At 46.9% G+C, this 18,574-nt stretch overlaps 1 protein-coding gene across 1 annotated transcript; it reads right to left on the bottom strand.

The window, feature by feature from the left end:
• Positions 1 to 6,481: 6,481 nt before the first annotated feature.
• On the bottom strand, positions 6,482 to 11,025 carry CD207 (CD207 molecule). Its single transcript, XM_047067912.1, has 6 exons — positions 10,950 to 11,025; positions 10,741 to 10,857; positions 9,002 to 9,376; positions 8,250 to 8,401; positions 7,104 to 7,222; positions 6,482 to 6,632 (listed from the first exon to the last, which is right to left on the bottom strand). The coding sequence occupies exons 1-6, from the start codon at positions 11,023 to 11,025 to the stop codon at positions 6,482 to 6,484; spliced, it is 990 nt and encodes a 329-aa protein (XP_046923868.1).
• Positions 11,026 to 18,574: the final 7,549 nt, after the last annotated feature.

The raw sequence follows: 18,574 nt of genomic DNA on the forward strand, positions 1-18,574 counted from the left end.
ATATTTTTCCCAAGAAGATATCCAGATGGCAAACAGATACAGGAAAAAATGCTCAACATCACATATCATCAGGGAAATACAAATCAAAACCACAATGAGATACTACCTCACACTGGTCAGAATGGCTAAAATTAACAACTCAGTAAACGACAGATGTTGTCGAGGATGTGGAGAAAGGGGAACCCTTGCATTGTTGGTGGGAATGCACACTGGTGCAACCACTCTGAAAAACAGAGTTCCTCAAAAAAATTAAAAATAGAACTATCCTACAACCCAGCATTTGCAATATTAGGAATTTATCCAAAGGATACAAAAATGCTGATTCAAAGAGGCACATGCACCCCAATGTTTATAGCAGCACTTTCAACAATAGCCAAATTATGGAAAGAGCCCAAATGTCCACCAACTGCTGAATGGATTAAGAAGATGTGGTGGTGGTGGTGGTGTGTGTGTGTGTGTGTGTGTGTGTGTATGAAGATGTGATATATATATATATATATATATATATATATATATATACATACATATACATCACACACACACACACATATATACACCATATCTTCTTAATCCATGTATAATACATACACACACACACACACACACACACACACACACATACACACATACAATGGAAAACTACTCGGTGATGGAAAAGAATGAAATCTTGCCATTTGCAACAACGTGGATGGAACTGGAAGGCATTATGGTAAGCGAAATTAGTCAGTCAGAAAAAGAGAGATATTATATGATTTTACTCATATGTGGAATTTGAGAAATTTAACAGATGAACATAGGGGAAGGAAGGAAAAGTAAGATAAAAACAGAGAGGAAGGTAAATCCTAAGAGGCTCTTAAATACAGAGAACAAACTGAAGGTTGATGGGGCGGTGGGGGTGGGTTAAATGGGTAATGGGCATTAAGGAGGGCACTTTTCAGGATGAGTACTAGGTGTCATATGTAAGAGATTAATCAGTGGGTTCTATTCTTGAGGCTAAGACTACACTGTATGTTAACTAACTTGAGAATAAAAAAAAATAATAATAATAATAAAACAAGGGAAATCTGAGAAACTATCACAACCAAGAGGAGCCTAAGAAGACAGGATGACTAAATGTAATGTGGGACCCTAAATGAAACCCTAGGATAGAGAAAGGACACTAGGGAAACCTAGGACATCTGAATAAAATACGGACATTAGTTAGTAATAATGTATCAATATTGGTTCATTAATTGTGACAAAAGTACCATATTAATGTAAGATATTAATGATTGGGGAAATAGGCAGAAGTATTTGAGAGCTCTAGGTATTATCTTCACAATTTTTTCTGTAAAGCTGAAATTATTCTATTTTTAAAGTTGTTTTAAAAAAGATATCAGATAGTTAACGGGATCTCAGGAGAGCAAAGAGGCAGACTTTGGAAGGGAGACTGGCAGGAAGAATGCTCTGACAACATGGAGATACCTCGAAGGTACAGCAACACCAAACCCTGCCTGAACCCTGGACAAACAGCAGGACCAAATCTAAGATCTCTCCTGGCTGAATCTGCTCAGTGGGGCCCAGACCTCATACCTGTACCTCTCTTCAAGGAAGACTGCACATGCAATTCTACTGCTAACTTAGGAAGGTGGGACTAAAAACTGGAAGTTACCTAAACAGGAGGCTGCTCAGTGTGAAAGGATTACAAGCATGGCAAATGGAGAGGGAGAGAGAGAGAGAGAAAGAAGAAGAAGAAGAAGAAGAAGAAGAAGAAGAAGAAGAAGAAGGAGGAGGGGAGGAGGGGGAGGAGGAGGAGGGGGAGGAGGAGGAGGGGAAAGAGAAGAAAGAAAGAAAGAAAGAAAGAAAGAAAGAAAGAAAGAAAGAAAGAAAGAAAGAAAGAAAGAGAGAGAGAAGGGAGGGAGGGAGGGAAGGAGAGAGAAAGGAAGGAAGGAAGGGAGGAAGGAAGGGAGGAAGGAAGGGAGGAAGGAAGACAGAAGGATAAGGGCACCTGGGTGGCTCAGTCAGTTAAGTGTCCAACTTCAGCTCAGATCATGATCTCACTGTTCATGGGTTTGAGTCCCACATTGGGCTCTGTGCTGACACCTCAGAGCCTAGAGCCTGCTTCGGATTCTGTGTCTCCCTTTCTCTCTGCCCCTCCCCCACTCACACTCTGTCTCTTTCAAAAATAAAATAAACATTTGTAAAAAAATTTAAAAGATAGAAGAATAGAATGGACAGACAGACCTATTTGGAGGAAGTATAAAAACAGAGAAATAAAATATTATAGTATGTACCTGTTCATAAGATCTAGATCAATCAGTAAAACTGAGTCAAAAAATTTTTTCTCCTCTTCTTTTATATCCAAATACAAAAGTATATGTATTTCAAGAGCTTTATTACAACATTGAGAGAGGGCATGTCCAGGATGCTAGCCTACTAGATGAGGGAAAAAAATTACCATAATAAAAAGAATATACAAGTTGGCTGTGACAAAGTTCTCATCCATTCTTGGCTCCCAACTTTTTCCCAGTTAAGTGTCCAACTCTTGATTTCAGCTCACGGTTCATGAGTTCAAGCCCCACAGAGCACTCTGTGCTGACAGTGCAGAGCCCGCTTGAGATCCTCTCTCTGCCCTTCCCCACCCTCTCTCTCAAAAATAAATAAACATGTTTTTAAAAAAAGAAATATTATGGTGTCTGTGACCTGAAGAGCTAGGTACTGATGATGCCCACCCCCCCACCTGAGATAGGGACTAATGTACTACCGATGCCAGGATTTCCTGGGTGAGGTCCCACCACCAGCAGAAGGGCAGGTACCCATGAAGTGACCTCACTGGAGAAGTGAGCCCAGCACGTGGGGAGAAGTGAGCCAAGATCACAAGACAAGGCAAAGCAGTAGCTGTCCCAGCTTCATGAGGTGGGGAGGCCATGGTAACACTATTCTGGCTGGTTACAAGATGAGGCACAGACTCCTCACTGACTCAGTCTCCTTCCATTTGGAAAAAAAGGCAAGGGGGTGGACATGGGCAAGTCTTGTCACAGGATCCACATGCACAGGACCCAGGAGGGTCAGGAGGGCTGGGCTGGATCTGAGGAACTTCAGCAGCCAGAGTTCTTGGGCTTTCACTCTGCTGCCCTCCCCTCTGCATCTCAGCTACTCTCTCCTCTGCACCTTTCTCTTTTCCCTGCCAGGTATACTTCCATGTGCTCTACCTTTCTGCCTTGTAGCTGCTGCTTATCCTTGTTTCTGCAGGTGCCCCATGATGGCCCCTATCAGCCCTTCTCTAACCCAGGGCCTTCCCGCTGGACTTCCCCGTTAGCTGCATCATCCCCTGGGTATTTCCACACCCAAGTTCTTTCCCAGAGAAGTGGTCAGATTGTCCTGCTCACCTCCTCACACCAGGACCAACCAGAGATCCCTGAGCAGCCTTGTTCTGTTCTCCTCCTGTTCATCCCAGTGGTGAGTGACTCAGTCATTTCAAGCTACTACAACAAGAATACTACAGACTAAGAGGTCTACACAAGGGAAACCTCTTTCTCACAGTTCTGGAGGCTGGAAAGTCCAAGATCAGGTTTCTGGCTATTCCGTTCCTGCAGAGAGCTCTCTTTCTGGTGTGCAGACTGTCATCTCACTGTATCCTCACCTGGCAGAGAGAGAAGCATGCTTTCATTTCTCTTTTTATAAGGGCACTAATCCCATCATGAGGGTGAAGCCCTCCTAAAGGCCCCACCTCTTAACACCATCACATTGGAGGTTAGAATTCCAACACATGAATTTTGAGGACATACAACCATTCGGTCTATAGCAGTGAGGGAGGGATCTCCTGCTCTAAATAGTGGATAAAGACCAAACGGATGACACCTAATACTGAGCAGTGGTTTATTAGTCATATACTCACAGTCTAGAGAGGAGGAGACCACATGCTATGCAGGGTCCCACAGGGGTTATGCCTGCAAGCACAGTGAACCAGCAAGGACTGTGGTAGGCAGGCATCACAGTAACAAGAACTTACAGGGGCCCTGATTCCTGCAGGACATGATTGTCTCATTGGAATAGTTTCCCAGGTTGGTGGGTGGGTTAGTGGAACCCATTAGGTTGAAAGTTGGGTGCAGTGCAGCTGGTCCAGTGGATAGAGGAACTAGCCAGGTAGGGGGACATATCTGGTGAGATCAGGGGAATGCATAGTTAGGCTCTGGGGCTCAAAGATGTCACAGCAGCACATGAAATTTTAGGCCTTACACTACAAGCCTCTGAATCAGCTGGCCTGGTGACAAGTGCCACCTAGGGAGGAACTCGGAGTGTGGGGCTGGGTCACATGCTACTCAACGAGGCAGCTCAGATATCAGGACAAACATGTCAGGTGGGAAAGCGAAATGTTCAAAAACACAATGGGATAGCTCCCTAGAAGCAGCTTGTATTCAATTTCTGTATCAGCTCATGCTATGACTAGAGGCCCGACATGGGGAAGAAATAAAATTCTCCCATAATTTGCTGCTTGTAATTACAAAGAGTAGGAACAACAAAATGTTTCTTAGTGAAATGTGGAAGAATTCTTTCATGCTTGCAGCAGCCACATTGGCTTGCCCATGTTCTCTGCCCTGAGATACTCACTCCCTCAGACTTCAGCAGTCTCTGGAACTGGCCTGCAAATGCTCCTGCATGGACATGATCACTGACTGCCCATCCTTCATCCATTGCCTATTTTATTTTATTTCATTTTTTTTTAAGTAGGCTTCACAACAAACACAAATCCCAATGAGGGGCTTGAACTCATGACCGTAGGATCAAGACCTGAGCTGAGATCAAGAGTCAGACGCTTAACAGACTGAGCCACACAGGCACCCCCCTTGTCATATTTTTTTAAACGTCTATTTATTTTTGAGAAAGAGAAAGAGCATGAGCAGGGGAGGGGCGTAGAGAGAAAGAAACAGACAGACAGACAGACAGACAGACAGAGGATCTGAAGCAGGCTCCGGCTGACAGCACAGAACCCGATGTCGGGCTCGAACTCACAAACCGTGAGATCATGATTTGAACAGAAGTTGGACACTTAACCAACGGAGCCACCCAGGTGCCCTGCCATTGCCATATTTTAAAAATCCCATTTGCCCCATGTTACTTCAAGCTTCCTCCTAATGCCCCTGCCCTAAGCCTGACCCCTTTGCACCCAAAACACCACCTGCTGGTCACAGTCATTGAAGGAAAATGTCCTGTCCTCAGGACCCTACTGAGAGCCCTAATGAGGACCGAAGGAGAGGAGGACGCCCTACTGAGCCCACTCCTGTGCTCGCACCACCTCCTTCCTTCTCCTTCTCTGCTCCCCTCCTGGCAGTACAGTCCCTGCCTAGATCCCTGCCTCAGCCATTGGACCAGGGCACCGGGACCTGATACCCACAAACAGGGTCTTCGTGAAAGATGGGAAATAATGTCAACTTTACACCTTCAGGAGTAAAGCCAGGCAACAGACTGTCCACTGAGCTTCTGAGAGGAAAGACCACCAGGAGGGACATGATGCTGCAGACCTCACTCTCCTTCAGTTCAATAAAAACCAAGGGTAAGCATTGCTCATATTTGTGGCGTTTCCGGAGCTGAATCTTCTCTACCCCTTGTCATTTTGGGGCCTCCAACTATCTCCTGGGGATACCCCAGAACTCCATGTCTGGCAGAGCAGATGGCCTTGCCGGCATATTCACCTGTACAGCTGGGAACAAAACATGCTCACAGAGGTAAAACATGCTTTACCCAGGCAGCATTTGACTCTGATGACATTTGCAGGTGAACTCTGTCCCTAAAGGGAAGAGAGGAAATGCAGATGAAAGAGGATGTGCAGGAGGTGAAACAGGGGGGCTGGGCAGAGGACTGTAGAAGACAGAGCTGGGCCTCGGAGTTTGCCGAGCAAAGGGGAGCAAGAAGGAGCGTGGATGCTGGTCCAGCTCTAACAGAGACTCATTGCCGTGTCAGCCCCCGAGCTGAACCAGTTGCCCCCATCTCAGAGAAGAAGGGGCTTAGACCTCAGGGGATGTGGATGGAGAGCAATGGGAACAGGGCCTAGACGGGGTCTCTAAGAGCCGAGCTCTTCCCACTGAGAACACGGCCCCCTAAGCAGACAAATGGGAATTCTGGGGGATCAATTGGAAAAGCCCTGAACATCGGTATCAGGAGAACCGCTTGGGTGGTCTGAAGCAACTTTCATGTGATAAAACTGAGGCTTCTCTGAAGGGAAAGGGAACCGCAAGTTTCTGATCACCTTCCTGAGGCAATTTGAACTTCTAAATCCTCTCCGCCCTCCTCTCCTTTTCCAAGATCTCCCTTCCACTCCAGCTGCCTCTATGGGGTCAGAGAATTCCCAGCCAAAGCAGATGAACTCCAGGATGCCTCTGGGACAATTTTGAAGCCAGAAAAGTGAAGGTGCAAAGTCATCCCGGAATATGGAAGAAACAAAGGCAGGTTCTCTAGTTCAACAAGCATCAGAGCTCAATGTGCAAGCTTGGGACCAGTCCCGTCATGGTTCTGATGGTATGTAGGGCCGTTTACAGATGAAAAGGAGCTTATTGTCACAGGAGGCATCATTCCATGACTGAAGCGAGGACATCTTTATATTGGCACAGTGTTCATTGTTCCCAAAATTATTGGGCTCACCTGGAATCCAGAACCTACCAAAGGAAAAAACAAAGAAAAACTTACATCCAATGAAGAAATGAGTGACTTCAATCCCAGCTTTGGTCCTGAGTGATAGCATCACAAGTTTTTGTACCCATGCCTGAGAGGAAGGGGGCTGGTGAGCTGTCAATCTCAAAGCCTGAAATCACTCTCCCAACTCAGAGCCAAGCCAGCCCACCACTCTCAAGGCCCTCCGCAAACCCACACTGCAAAGACTGAGACGTAGAACAGGGGATCTGCCGAGGATGGGTAGAAGGCCATGCCGCCAAACCCCAGATGGCACGGAGAGGCCATGGATTTGTCCCCAGTCCCACAGGAAATTGGTGGCAAAGGTGAGCTAGATCTCAGCTCAGTGTTCCTACCACCTGAGGACGGGGAAGAACGACAAACCCCGTAGTCACCCCGTCCTTCATGCCCTGGTCCTGGCCCAGGAGTCAGGCTGGGAAGGAGGCTCTGGGGCTTACCTTGCACTCTGGACCTTGTTAAATGGAGTATCGTCTACCCAGTACCAGTCCCCCTCACTCCCGGCTTTGGTCAGGCCGATCCAGTAGAAAAGTCCACCTGCCATCTTGTACAGAAACTCCTATAGGGAAGGAGGAGTGAGGCACCTGCCACAATGTGCAAGTGGAACATCTGTCTCTCTGGGTGTTTTTGTTCTTGTTCTCTCTGTCCTCAGTGCCAGCCCCCACATACCACACACACTGACCTCTCTCAAGCCCCTTCCTGTCCCTGCCCAGAGTCCATCTTCCAAAGTCTTTGTCTTTTCCCCACAACTAACAGACTCAGGTCTCAAGGTGTTGGGCCTTTCCACTCCTCAGGAAGTAGGTTCTGGAGTACAAGAAAGACTCAGCTAAACCCCAGAGCAGGGACCCCAGGAGAAGGGCCCAGATACTAATAACTGAAATGCAGTGAGCGCTTAATATGTGCAAGGCACCGTGCATTTATATGCATCTAGTCAGCTGTTCTCTGAAGCAGGTACTATTATCATGTGTGCTTCATTGATCAATAGGCCCATCTAATGAAGTTAAATAACTACCCAGGCTCTGGGACCAGTTAGGAGCGGGGTCAGGGCTCTAGACCCCAGAGCACACACTCTTACCTGCTCTACTAGTTCACCTCCCAGATGAAAGGGGCTCGTTCAATATTTTGCTCACTAGGTAGGAGACTAGATAGGGTTATGTAGTGTTATTAATGTTATTCACAAATGTTTTTGTTTTCTGGGCACCTAGAAAGATTGTACCTCCCTGCCCTCTCTGAAGCTGGGACCACTGCATCATTTGCTTTAGCCAATGAAATGTGAGCAAAAGTGATATCTGTGATTTCCAGGCAGATGCTTAAGAGCCAACATACGATTTGCCATGTTCTCCTTCCCTATTTCAGCAACTGTGGAACCATACACTGAGATGGAGTCTCCTTTGGCCTAGGTCCTTGAGTGACCACACAGGCAGAACCCCTTGCAGGCCCTTGTTGGACATGTAGTGCAACTGAGAAGTAATCCTTCATTGTTAGGTCACTGGTATTTGGGGATTGCTGCACCATAATCTTGCCCATCCTTCCTGATATGGCTGTTAATACACCCCCTTCTTTGAGCTCATTGGAACAGAACTTACCTGTTCACTCTCTGAGGCCACTGAGGTCAGGTGTGAATCCCTGGACACACAGAACTGCTGGGCACTGTACCAGGTCTTTGGGACTTGAGAAAAGTAATAAAAGTTCCCCTTGAAGTACTTCCAGCCTTGAGAAACCATCTGCAGAATGTCATCTGGAGAACAAGGATGAAAGGTGAACACTGGGGTTCCTGTTTCCTCTGGGTGCTGCTGGGGGTGGTTCTCGAGTGGGATCCCAGAGACAGCAGCAAATGGGGCTGGGTTCTGGGGTCCTTGGGTCCTTGTGTAAGGGCTCAGGGACACTGTGTCACATGCTGAAAGTCTAGCTGAGAGTGGTAGAGTATCTGGGCTTAGATAGGGGAGAGTTAAAAATATTGATCAAGAATCGGTCCCTCCTCCTAAGAGGAAACAATTCTCTGTTGGCCATCACAAGTGGCTGAGCCCCCACACTCCAGGGATGGAACTTAATGGATTAATGGCTAGGTTTGGGCCAGGACAGAGAGACTCCCTAATGCCTTCATACTCTGTGCCTTAGTGTGAGAGCCCATTCTGGTCCCTGGTCCCTTTTCTCCTGAACAGCCCCTAAGTCCTCCAAGCCCACTGCTGAGCCCTTGTTTCTTAACTTTCCAACCATGTCTGCCCAGCTCCTCTTCCCCTTCCCTCCACACGTGCCAGCCCAATGGCCTCATGCCTGAAGCTGGCAAGGCTCCACAGGCCACTGGTCAGCTTACAACGTTCTTTTCTGAATCACTTACTTTGCTGTTTGAGCACCTTGCTGATATTCTCCAAACTGGTCTGGAGTCCCTGGACCTTTGCATTTAAAGAACCGGCTTTATCCAAATTTCTTTTTAACTCTGGAATTTGGGCATTTAAGTCATTGACCGCCTCCCAACTTCTTGTTAACATCTGTATCTGTGCATTGGCTTCCTTCACACCAGTTTCCAACTTCCAGATCTGAGAACGCACATGATCCAGGCTGGCATTCACCTTCTGGACCTGAATGCCGGTTGCCTCCACGCCTCCTCTATTCCTCTTAATCTCAGAGCCCAGAGCGCTGATGTTGTCCACACGGCCTTTCAGCAACTGAGCATTGTTCTTTACATTTGATATTGTACGCATAAACCAGGGATCTGGATTTGAGAAAGTCAAGACGTCAGGCAAAGGGACTCCCCGGGACTCAGAGTGTTGTCAGGGTGATAAAAGGAAGGGAAAGTAAGGGATAAGCTTAAGCTACCCAAAGAGCTGTTGCTTACCCTCCATTCACTCATAATGTATTCATTCAACAAACATGTGATGGGCACCTAGCACTTGCTGGGAACTCTTGCAGATGCAGGTAATGCACAGATTGATAAAACACAGACCGTCTGTTGGAGGACCTCATAGGGAGGCAGAAGCAGGGATTAGTACCCAGTCCTAAACTTGCTTTGCATATTTGAGGCACATTTGGTAAAAGGATGCCCTCAGTTACTTCCTTGTTGCATCCCTGGGGGCTCCATCACTTGATTCCCAGTTCCTCCTTCCAGAGGCCCCTACAGTGGCATCCACTAGGGCAGCACCCTTCCCACATCTACCCACAGGCCCCCTGTGGCCATGATGGGGGCCAGGCATGCAGACTTCCAATCTGGAAGTGACTTCTCCAGAGAATATGGAAAGAGGGAATTATGAAACCATTTCCACCCTTCCCTTATCCCACCCACCATGACACTCTGCTCAGGCTACAGGCTCGGGTGGCAGATAGGACACCAAAAACAAACCAAGAGGAAACTCTGCTCAGAGGCTCCAAGTCTGAGACCAAATATGTCCCAAAGCCTTGAAGGGAGAAGACAGATGTTGCCTCCCCCTGCTTTCTGGAGACCTGGTGGGAGGAAGAAGGCTCTGCTAGCAGAGAACATGAGGGGCTAGGCAGAGCAGAAGAAGAGGAAAGATAAGTCACACAACCAGTGAACAAGTAGGAAGTCTCCCTTGACATGACCTCAGCAGGAATGGGAAGAAGAATGAAAAGAACATGAAGGGGTCCTGGTGAGAATGGTGAACCAGGAGATCTGTTGGCTCACTGACAGACTCTCCACCTAGTCGGTCGGGGCTGAATGCAGTGGGAAGCCCTTCTTTTGTGGGGTCAAAAACCATTTTGCTCACTGTTAACAGCTGCCCACAAGATTCCACACAAAAAGAACACAGCTCGGGGGCGGAGTGGGGATGACACGGGATGAAGAAATGGATGAATGTTTCCTGGGGACAAAGCAGCATATCCTTGAGCCCAAGCATGCAAGTGCTGATCTCAATCTGGAAAATCTCCCCGGGATTGGGAAGGAGAGAGCAGCAGCTCATCTTACTGGGAACAGGGGACCCAGAGACTGCCCCTGGAAAGAGGGGAAATGAGACAAATGGAAAAGCCAGAGGTGGGAGACACAACTGAACAGAGGGTCTGGATGTTGAGGGAGCCGGCTGACTGTGGAGAAAGACCAAGCTTGGATGACAGAATGTGAGGACTTACAGAGAACAGCCTGCAGCAGGATGGAAGCAGCCAGGCCCAGCGTCAGGATGATGACTGCAGCCCGGACTGTGAGAGATTTCCTCAGAACCAGAGATGGACCCGTCTTGGGAGGAGGCTCTGCCAGAAGAAGAAGAGAACATGTGTTGAAGGACCTGCCAACAGCAGAACGCAGGGCACCAAGCAGATTCTGAGCGGAGGCTGGTGCTTGCCTCGGGGCCAGAGAGAGATGTTCTGTTTATCTACACTGAAGTGCACATCCGAGACCTCGCTCTCAGCAGCCTTCATCCTGCACACTTGCACCTGCAGCACAGGTACATTCAGCTGGCTGTCTCCCCAAGGGCATTTTATCTAGAAAAAATGGGAAGTGAGTCCCACAGGAGGTCGTCATGTCACCCCAAAGTTCCCCATTCTTGGCTTAGACACCTTGCCTGGCCTCAGCCACAGCTCAGTCATCTCCACAAAGGTCTGAGCTCTCAAGAAGAGGCCACGTGTCTTCTTCTCCCAGGGGCCTGTTGCATGGACACTTTAACCATATTGTCCCAACGCTGCTCTATTTCTCTTAGAAGACTCCGCTCATCCATCATCCATCTATGCATGCATGCATCTCACAAATGCACATGGGTTGCCTCCTAGGTACGAGGCGCTGTACGGGGACTGGGCCGCAAAGATGACTAACTCACAGTCTGTACTCCAGCAGCTTACAATCTGGTAGGAAAGACAGACCTGAGCAAATAAATTACGATACAGTGTTATGAGCATAACAATAGAAGAATACATGCCATCCAAAGGAAGTACAAAGAATGGAATAATGGTAAAAAGCTCCAGGTAGAAGGATTAGCACACTCAGAAGTATGGGGGCATAAGACAGCATGGAGTGCCAGTTGATGGTGTTGGAGTGTAAAGGCTGTGACAGGAAGGGGAAGGGCATGGGGCTAAAGAGGCACCTGGGGTCAGATCATGACGATCCTCTTGGGTCATATTAAGGAGCTTGAACTTTGGTTTATGGGTGACATGGAGCCAATGAAGGACTTCAGGCAGGAGAGAGACAAGGGCAGGGACACTGGAGAAAGTTCACTCTGGCGGTGGCGAGGAGCATAGAAGAGGGTGTGGAAAGCCTGGAAGCAGGGAGACCAGTAAGGAGACCGCTGAAATAAAATACTTTCTGTTATCAAGTCATCTTAGATGATACAGCATCCCTTTATAAAAGTAGGGTTTGGAGATTCAAAATGTAAATGTAAGATATGGGTTCTCCTCCCTGCTTCCTGCACTTACAAGCTTCCCAAAGAGGGGAGGCTCAGCGTCATCGGACCAGGAACTGTTCTTTCATATGTGGGAGAAGCTAAGGGCAAATAGGAGCTGATCTGGGGCTCAGTGAAGGACTAAGTTCTCTCCTGGGAAGCTTCTCATGCTTTGAAGAAATCGGTCACATCAGAGAAACCTGGTACATAACACATTCTAGACAAATATTACTTGGAAGACAGGAAAGAAAGGGTGGAAGTGAGGAAAGGAGACAGGGAGGGAAGGAGAAAAGGAAGGGAGTTGGTCCAGATAATTAGATAGATGTACAGAAGGTTGACTGGCTGGCTAGCCATATAGGTGGAAGATTAGTGGATGGGAGTTGATGGCTGATCATTACTCAATTCTGAAACCTAGAGTCTGTGGATTAGGATCTGTCTTCCAGAAGCTACTGACATTATCATTCATTTATTTCCACAGCAAAGACATGAGAGAAGTATGACTTACACCTTACTCAATAATGCATGAAAATTCTGGCCACAGGACTAGAAAGCTGGCCGAGGCTTGCTGAATGTGAGCACAGCAACAGTGTGGTACCAGGGCCAGGAGGTGGAAACAAATGAGGGTGGGACAAGTAAATAGCTACCTATCCTTGCAGAGGCTTTTGCTGCTTTGATATGTGAGAGGACCCCACCCCCCTAGTCAGCCCAGTACTTACAGGCCCCTTGCTGCTCTCTCTCCAGGCTGACTAGGCCTCAGACTGGAGCTCCTCCTCTGATTGGATGAGGACTGACCCAGAGAGGACTCCTCGCCACACTCCCCAAGTGGTGGGAAAGAACCTGGGCCACAGGGTGGTGGCCTTTCACCCCATCTCATCTGCTCCCCATCCACATTCTGTCTGTAGCTTCCAGAACTGCTACCTGTTCTAACGTTTGACATTACCTAATCCCTCACTGCCTGTCTCTGAACATTTATGACTATACCCCACTCTCTCCAGGTGGCTCATTTGGTTACAGAACCTTGGTTCCACCAATGTTCAGAAGGGATTAGAATGTTCTGGTTCTGGGATCTCATGCTTGTACCCAGTCAAACCTCAGAGTTGCCTCAGCCCTTCTGCTCCCAGCCCCTGGCCCTACATTTACAACCTGTCATAGTCCAGAGCCTGGGGTGGAGAAGAAGCCAAATTACTCAAGGCTCTGGTAGAAGGGGCCTATAAGGTCTTGGTCACCTCCTGAGGCATGTGGGAGAGTCTGCCTAACCTGGAGTGTGTGGACTCTTCCTTCTCTGTCCAAAAGTTGGCTTTTCCCAAACTTCTGCTGGTTCATAGCATCGGGTATTAATGAAACACCTATATGCATTCTCACTAGTCCCAGGAAAGGATCCAGAGACCTCACCAAGCTGAGCCCACTGCATAAGAAGGGGCTGGGCTTGGGGGGGCATATGCTCTGAGTGGTGGGAATGGAGGCCTCACATAGATATTCTGCTGAGCCAGCATGAGGAAGCTAAGCAAGAAGCAACCAGAATCTTGGGCTGTGGACCCACCAGGGTTTCAGAGATGGTGGATGTAAAAGTCCCAGCCATGAGGAGTTTCATTTCCCACTTTGTGGGGAAGAACAGAGTCACAAGCTATTTTCCTATGGCCATGCTCATCTATCTGCAGGTACTGACTGAGCACATCTCCCATGCATCCCTCTGGGTGCCTATCTGGCCCCTGACCTGACAGTCTTGGAGGAAAAAGACAAAGCAAGAGGCGAATACCTCAGCCATACTTTCCTGCCAGGAAAATGGGAGGCTCTCCTGGACACTCAGGAGATCCCAGCTCTTCTAAACAGAGGAGGAACTTTGGGTCAGACTTAGAGTGACCAAAAATCACTGCCGTGATGAGAGAAAGGGAAGTCCATGCTCATTTCTCTGTTTCTCCACTTGCCATGACCTTGGGGTTCTAAGACTTTCTTTGGAGAAGGATGGAGGAAGGAAACAGTTTTGCCACTTTCCCCCTTCTCTGGTTGGGATTCTCCTTCTGCTTGGAGATGGACCATGGCCATAATCAGTGGAAGTGGAGAAGAGACCTGGGTTGCTTGAAATGCCCCAGAAGAGCCAAAAGTCATCTCCAAGGATAGCAATCCCAATCCCTCCAGTCAAGGCCTGGAGGAAACCAGAGTGGACAACACACTGGGAAAGGGGATGGGGAGGCCTGGGAGGGGGGTGCAGAGAGGAGAGGGGAGAAGGGCTATGAGATGAGAATGAAGACACTGTGACAGCTGGTCAGGCTTTCCACAGCCTTCGAGGGGACTCCTGTGTATAATGTGATGTCCGGTTTGACCAGCAGACCCCAGATAACCAAGGGATTCTAGGCTGACTTCTGGGTATGTGTCCCAGCAACAGGAGACAGGGCAGAGAAACCAACATAAAAGCAGTGGTGGGAGTACCATTCATCCTCCAGTTCTCCTAGGATGCCCACTTTGCACCAGGTGCAAGAAGAAAGACAGCTAGAGATACTGTCTCCAGAAATAGTGTTCCTCTGTGGACAAAATGTACATCTTTAATTCTGGGAAGGATTAAAGGATGAAGGACAGTTCAGGAAGCCTCTCCAGGTCTCCCTTGATGTTGGGGATGGGTTCCTCTTTTTTAGGATATTATGTAGGGGCAGGTTTCTCTGGAATGATGACAATGGGCCAGACCTCAGTGAACAGGCCATTACATCTGGTGGCATCCGGTGTGGTGTGGATATGGGTGAGTAGCCTGGTTACACAGAAGGATCACCATGTTTTGGGCTGAGGAAGCTCCTCTGAACCATCCAAATCAAAGAGCTCTTGCCTGTGACCTTAGTAGGAAAGGCAGATTCGTGTCGGGAAAGTAACAAAAGGCTCTTGGGGAAAGTATGCCTAGTTTTTTTTTAAAGTTTATTTATGTATTTTGACACAGAGAGAGAAAGAGAGTGTGCAAACGTGGGGGAGGGGCAGAGAGAGAGGAAGAGAGAATCCTAAGTAGGCTCTGCACAGCCAGTGTGGAGCCCAAGGCAGGACTCAGACTCACAAACTGTGAGATCCTGACCTGAGCTGAAGTCAGACACTTAGCCAACTGAGCCACCTAGGGACCCCTGCCTAGTTTCTTTTTTAAATCTTTTATTTATTTATTATATCACTAATGCTATTTATTACAGAAAAAAATCCAGGTAAGCAAAAAGAAAAAAATTACCTACCATAAAAAAATCTGTGCAATTTATTCTAACTATCTACATGTATGCATGTATGTGTGTGTGTGTGGGTGGGTGTATCTCCATAGCTATATCTATGTGGATATATTTATATAAGTATCTAACAGGATGGCTTCTGCTTATTTTCCCCAGCATCCTTCCCATCTCCATTTCTGATAGCAAGAGTCCCCTTCCTTTGGGAAATGAGCCCTCCCTTTTTTAATCCCCACATTTCTTGGTTCATAGCATCAGCACTTTGAGTTTCTATCACACCTCATCATTCTGACACAGAGACTTCTGCCTTTTGCTTCTACTTTTAAGGACCTTTATATTACCCAGATAATCCAGGATAATTTCCCTACCTTAAAGCCAGATAATTATCAACCCTAATTCCACTTTGCCATGTAACTTTATAAACTCCCAGGTTCTGGGGATTAGAATGTAGACATCTTTGGGGCCATTATTCTGACTACCATATTAAGTTAGAGTAGCCTTAATAGAACCATTCAGAAAGCTTGGTATATACCCTTAGAGTTTGAGAGATATAGAGTCTGATACTGGACACATGAAAGAAGTCTAAGGCCTTCAGTAGATGAATGGATAAATAAACTGTGGTATACCCAGACAACAGAATATTATTCAGTACAAAAAAGAAATGAGCTATCAAGCCATGAAAAGATGTGAAGGAACCTTAAATATTATTAAGTGAAAGAAGCCAATATGAAAAGGCTACATACTATATGGTTCCAACTAGATGACATTCTGGAAAAGGCAAACTATGGACACAGTAAAAAGATCAGTAGTTGCCAGGGATAACCGGGAGGGAGGAAGGGACAGGTGGAGCATGAAAGATTTTTAGGTCAGTGAAACTATTCTGTAGAATACTGTAATAGTGAGTACCTATCAATATACATTTGTCAAGACCCATAACATGTACAAGAGTGAACCCTAATGTGAACTATGGGCTTTGAGTGATAATGGTGTGTTGGTGTAGGTTCATCAACCGTAACAAACGTACTGCTCTGGGGGGCGAGGCTGATAGTGGAGGAGGCTGGGGGAAGGCTAGGTGGGGACTGTATGAGAACTCTCTATACTTTCTGTTTAATTTTACTGTGAACATAAAACTGCTCTAAAAAATAGTCTATTTAAAGTGAATGGGGAGTGGGAGCGGGGGACCTGGCTGGCTCAGTCGGTTAAGCATCTGCCTTTAGCTCAAGTCATGATCTCACAGCTCGTGAGTTTGAGCCCCTCAATGAGCTCACTGTTGTCAGCACAGAACCCGCTTCGGATCTTCTGTCCTCCTCTCTCTTTGCCCTTTCCCCACTTACACACTCTCTCTCAAAAATAAATAAATCTTAAATAAAGTGAATGGGGACTCAGTCAGTCTCCCTAACTAGAACCTTAAACTTCCTTTGCCTCCCACTGCTCCCTAGAGATGTCCCTGATCCCCACAGCAGCAGCTTCCATCCAGTACCCTTAGAATGAGTGTCTTCCATCATACCTCCCCTGGGAACATCCCCACAGAAATGGATGGTATTGCTCTCATTCATTCACTCAAGCATTCATTTATTCATCCAGCAAAATTTATCAAGTGCTCACTGTGTGCAAACTCCATGCTAGATGTTAAGGATTCTGCCTTGAACAAAACAGTCATGGCTCCTGCCCTGCAGGAGAATGCAATTCTCTCTGGATAATTCTTGGCATTCACTCGTTCTTTTGCAAGAAAAATAAAGTGGATCTGTGATTACGCCTAAAGCAATAACAACAACAACAAAAACCTTGCAGTTTAAAGTGGTGTAAAATATGAGATTTTCCCAAACTACTTTTATTAAAAAACAGTACAGAGACATAGGTTCATGCTTTCATTTCCTGAAAATAAATCTGCTTCTCCTAATATATCTCTCAACTACATGACAACTATATACTCACACTGCTGTTACCCAGAGCCCCCTTCCCTGAGTGGGGTGGGAGAGAATGAGAGCCACATGTCTAGGACCCAGTGCAGTGGTCCTCAACCCCTGGAACACATTTGTAAAAATGACAGTGCCACATCCCCCCAAATCTGACTTATTTGGTGTGGGTTAGGATTCAGACTTGAGTGACTCCTCCATGCAGTCAGGGTTAAAAACCATCAATCCAGTGGAAAAACGTGAGTTCTGGCATGGGATCCTGCTCTTCCCTACGTCGGCTGGGTGGATGATTTAGGGGAGCGTATGTCACCTGTGTAAGTTCAAGGGACGTGAAATAACTTTATATGGAAACACCTTAATGCTGCGTAACAAGAGCTGCTCCATCTAGGTGACTGGTGAGTGAAAATGTCTGGCGGCACTTGTTCAGAGTTAATGATCTCGAACCAGAAAGGGGAAAAAAGAAGCAAGTTATCTTGTGGCCAAAAGACCCAAACTTCAAGACTCCATAGCTTAACTGCTCTAGGCCTGCAAGTATATGTGCACGGGGCCTTGAAAAGAGTAACCCACCACCCTGTCAGTCGCTCACATGAAACACAAACACAGAGAATCAAGAACACGCCCAGAACCTCTCACCAAACTCATCAACAAATGTCTATTGTGTGCCTTCTGTGTGCCAGGACTGCACTAGCTCCAATAAATACTGGAGCTTACAATAAATATAGCAGAAATAAGTACATCACATGTGTTGCGTTAAGTGACACGAAGGAAAAGTTCACGGAGCACTCAGAGCATATAGAAGACAAGACCTTGTCTGTAGCGATTAGAGAAGGCTCCCCTGGAAAGTGACACTTGAGCTGAGAATCTGAAGGAGAAGTGGGAGTAAACCTTGTGGCAGAGAAAAAGCCATTCCTGCAAGAGGGACTGCTGAGGGAGGCTGGCACAATGGAAGAAGGAAGGTCGGAGAGACTGAAATAAAGGGATGACACAGTCCGGTATTTGAAAACAAAGGCTCCAGAGACAGATCAGCCAGGTTCAAACCTGGGTGGCTGCTTTCAATGTATAACCCTAAGCAAGTTACTTAACTTCTCTGTGCTTCGACTGCCTCGCCTGTAAAATGGGCATGACAATGGTATCTGCCTCACAGGGCTTTGATAGTCAATGAGTAAATACAAACACAGGTGTATAGTAAGTACTCAATAAATGTTATTATGATCACTATTCATAATAATGATACTCCTATTTCTATACGTATAGGGGTGGAAACACTCATCTACCTAGTATCATATTGATTACATTGGACCCTTTCCTTCAGGAGTGGGATAGTAAATTGGTCCTGAGAGTGAGAATGAATATGTTTGTCCCACAACAATATTGCCAAAAAGCCCCCTAAAGGAAGGAACTCTCAATAATCAGTAAACTGAATGACCCTTCTGTGCGTAAGAGTCAGCCTCTTTGCCCAGCTGATTACTCTGTGGGCTTATGTTCAAAGTGT

The sequence above is a fragment of the Lynx rufus genome, unplaced genomic scaffold (assembly GCF_022079265.1).
Source record: "Lynx rufus isolate CCGP_SWC_20201006 ecotype Redwood Valley unplaced genomic scaffold, mLynRuf1.p SCAF_8, whole genome shotgun sequence".
Taxonomy (NCBI): domain Eukaryota; kingdom Metazoa; phylum Chordata; class Mammalia; order Carnivora; family Felidae; genus Lynx; species Lynx rufus.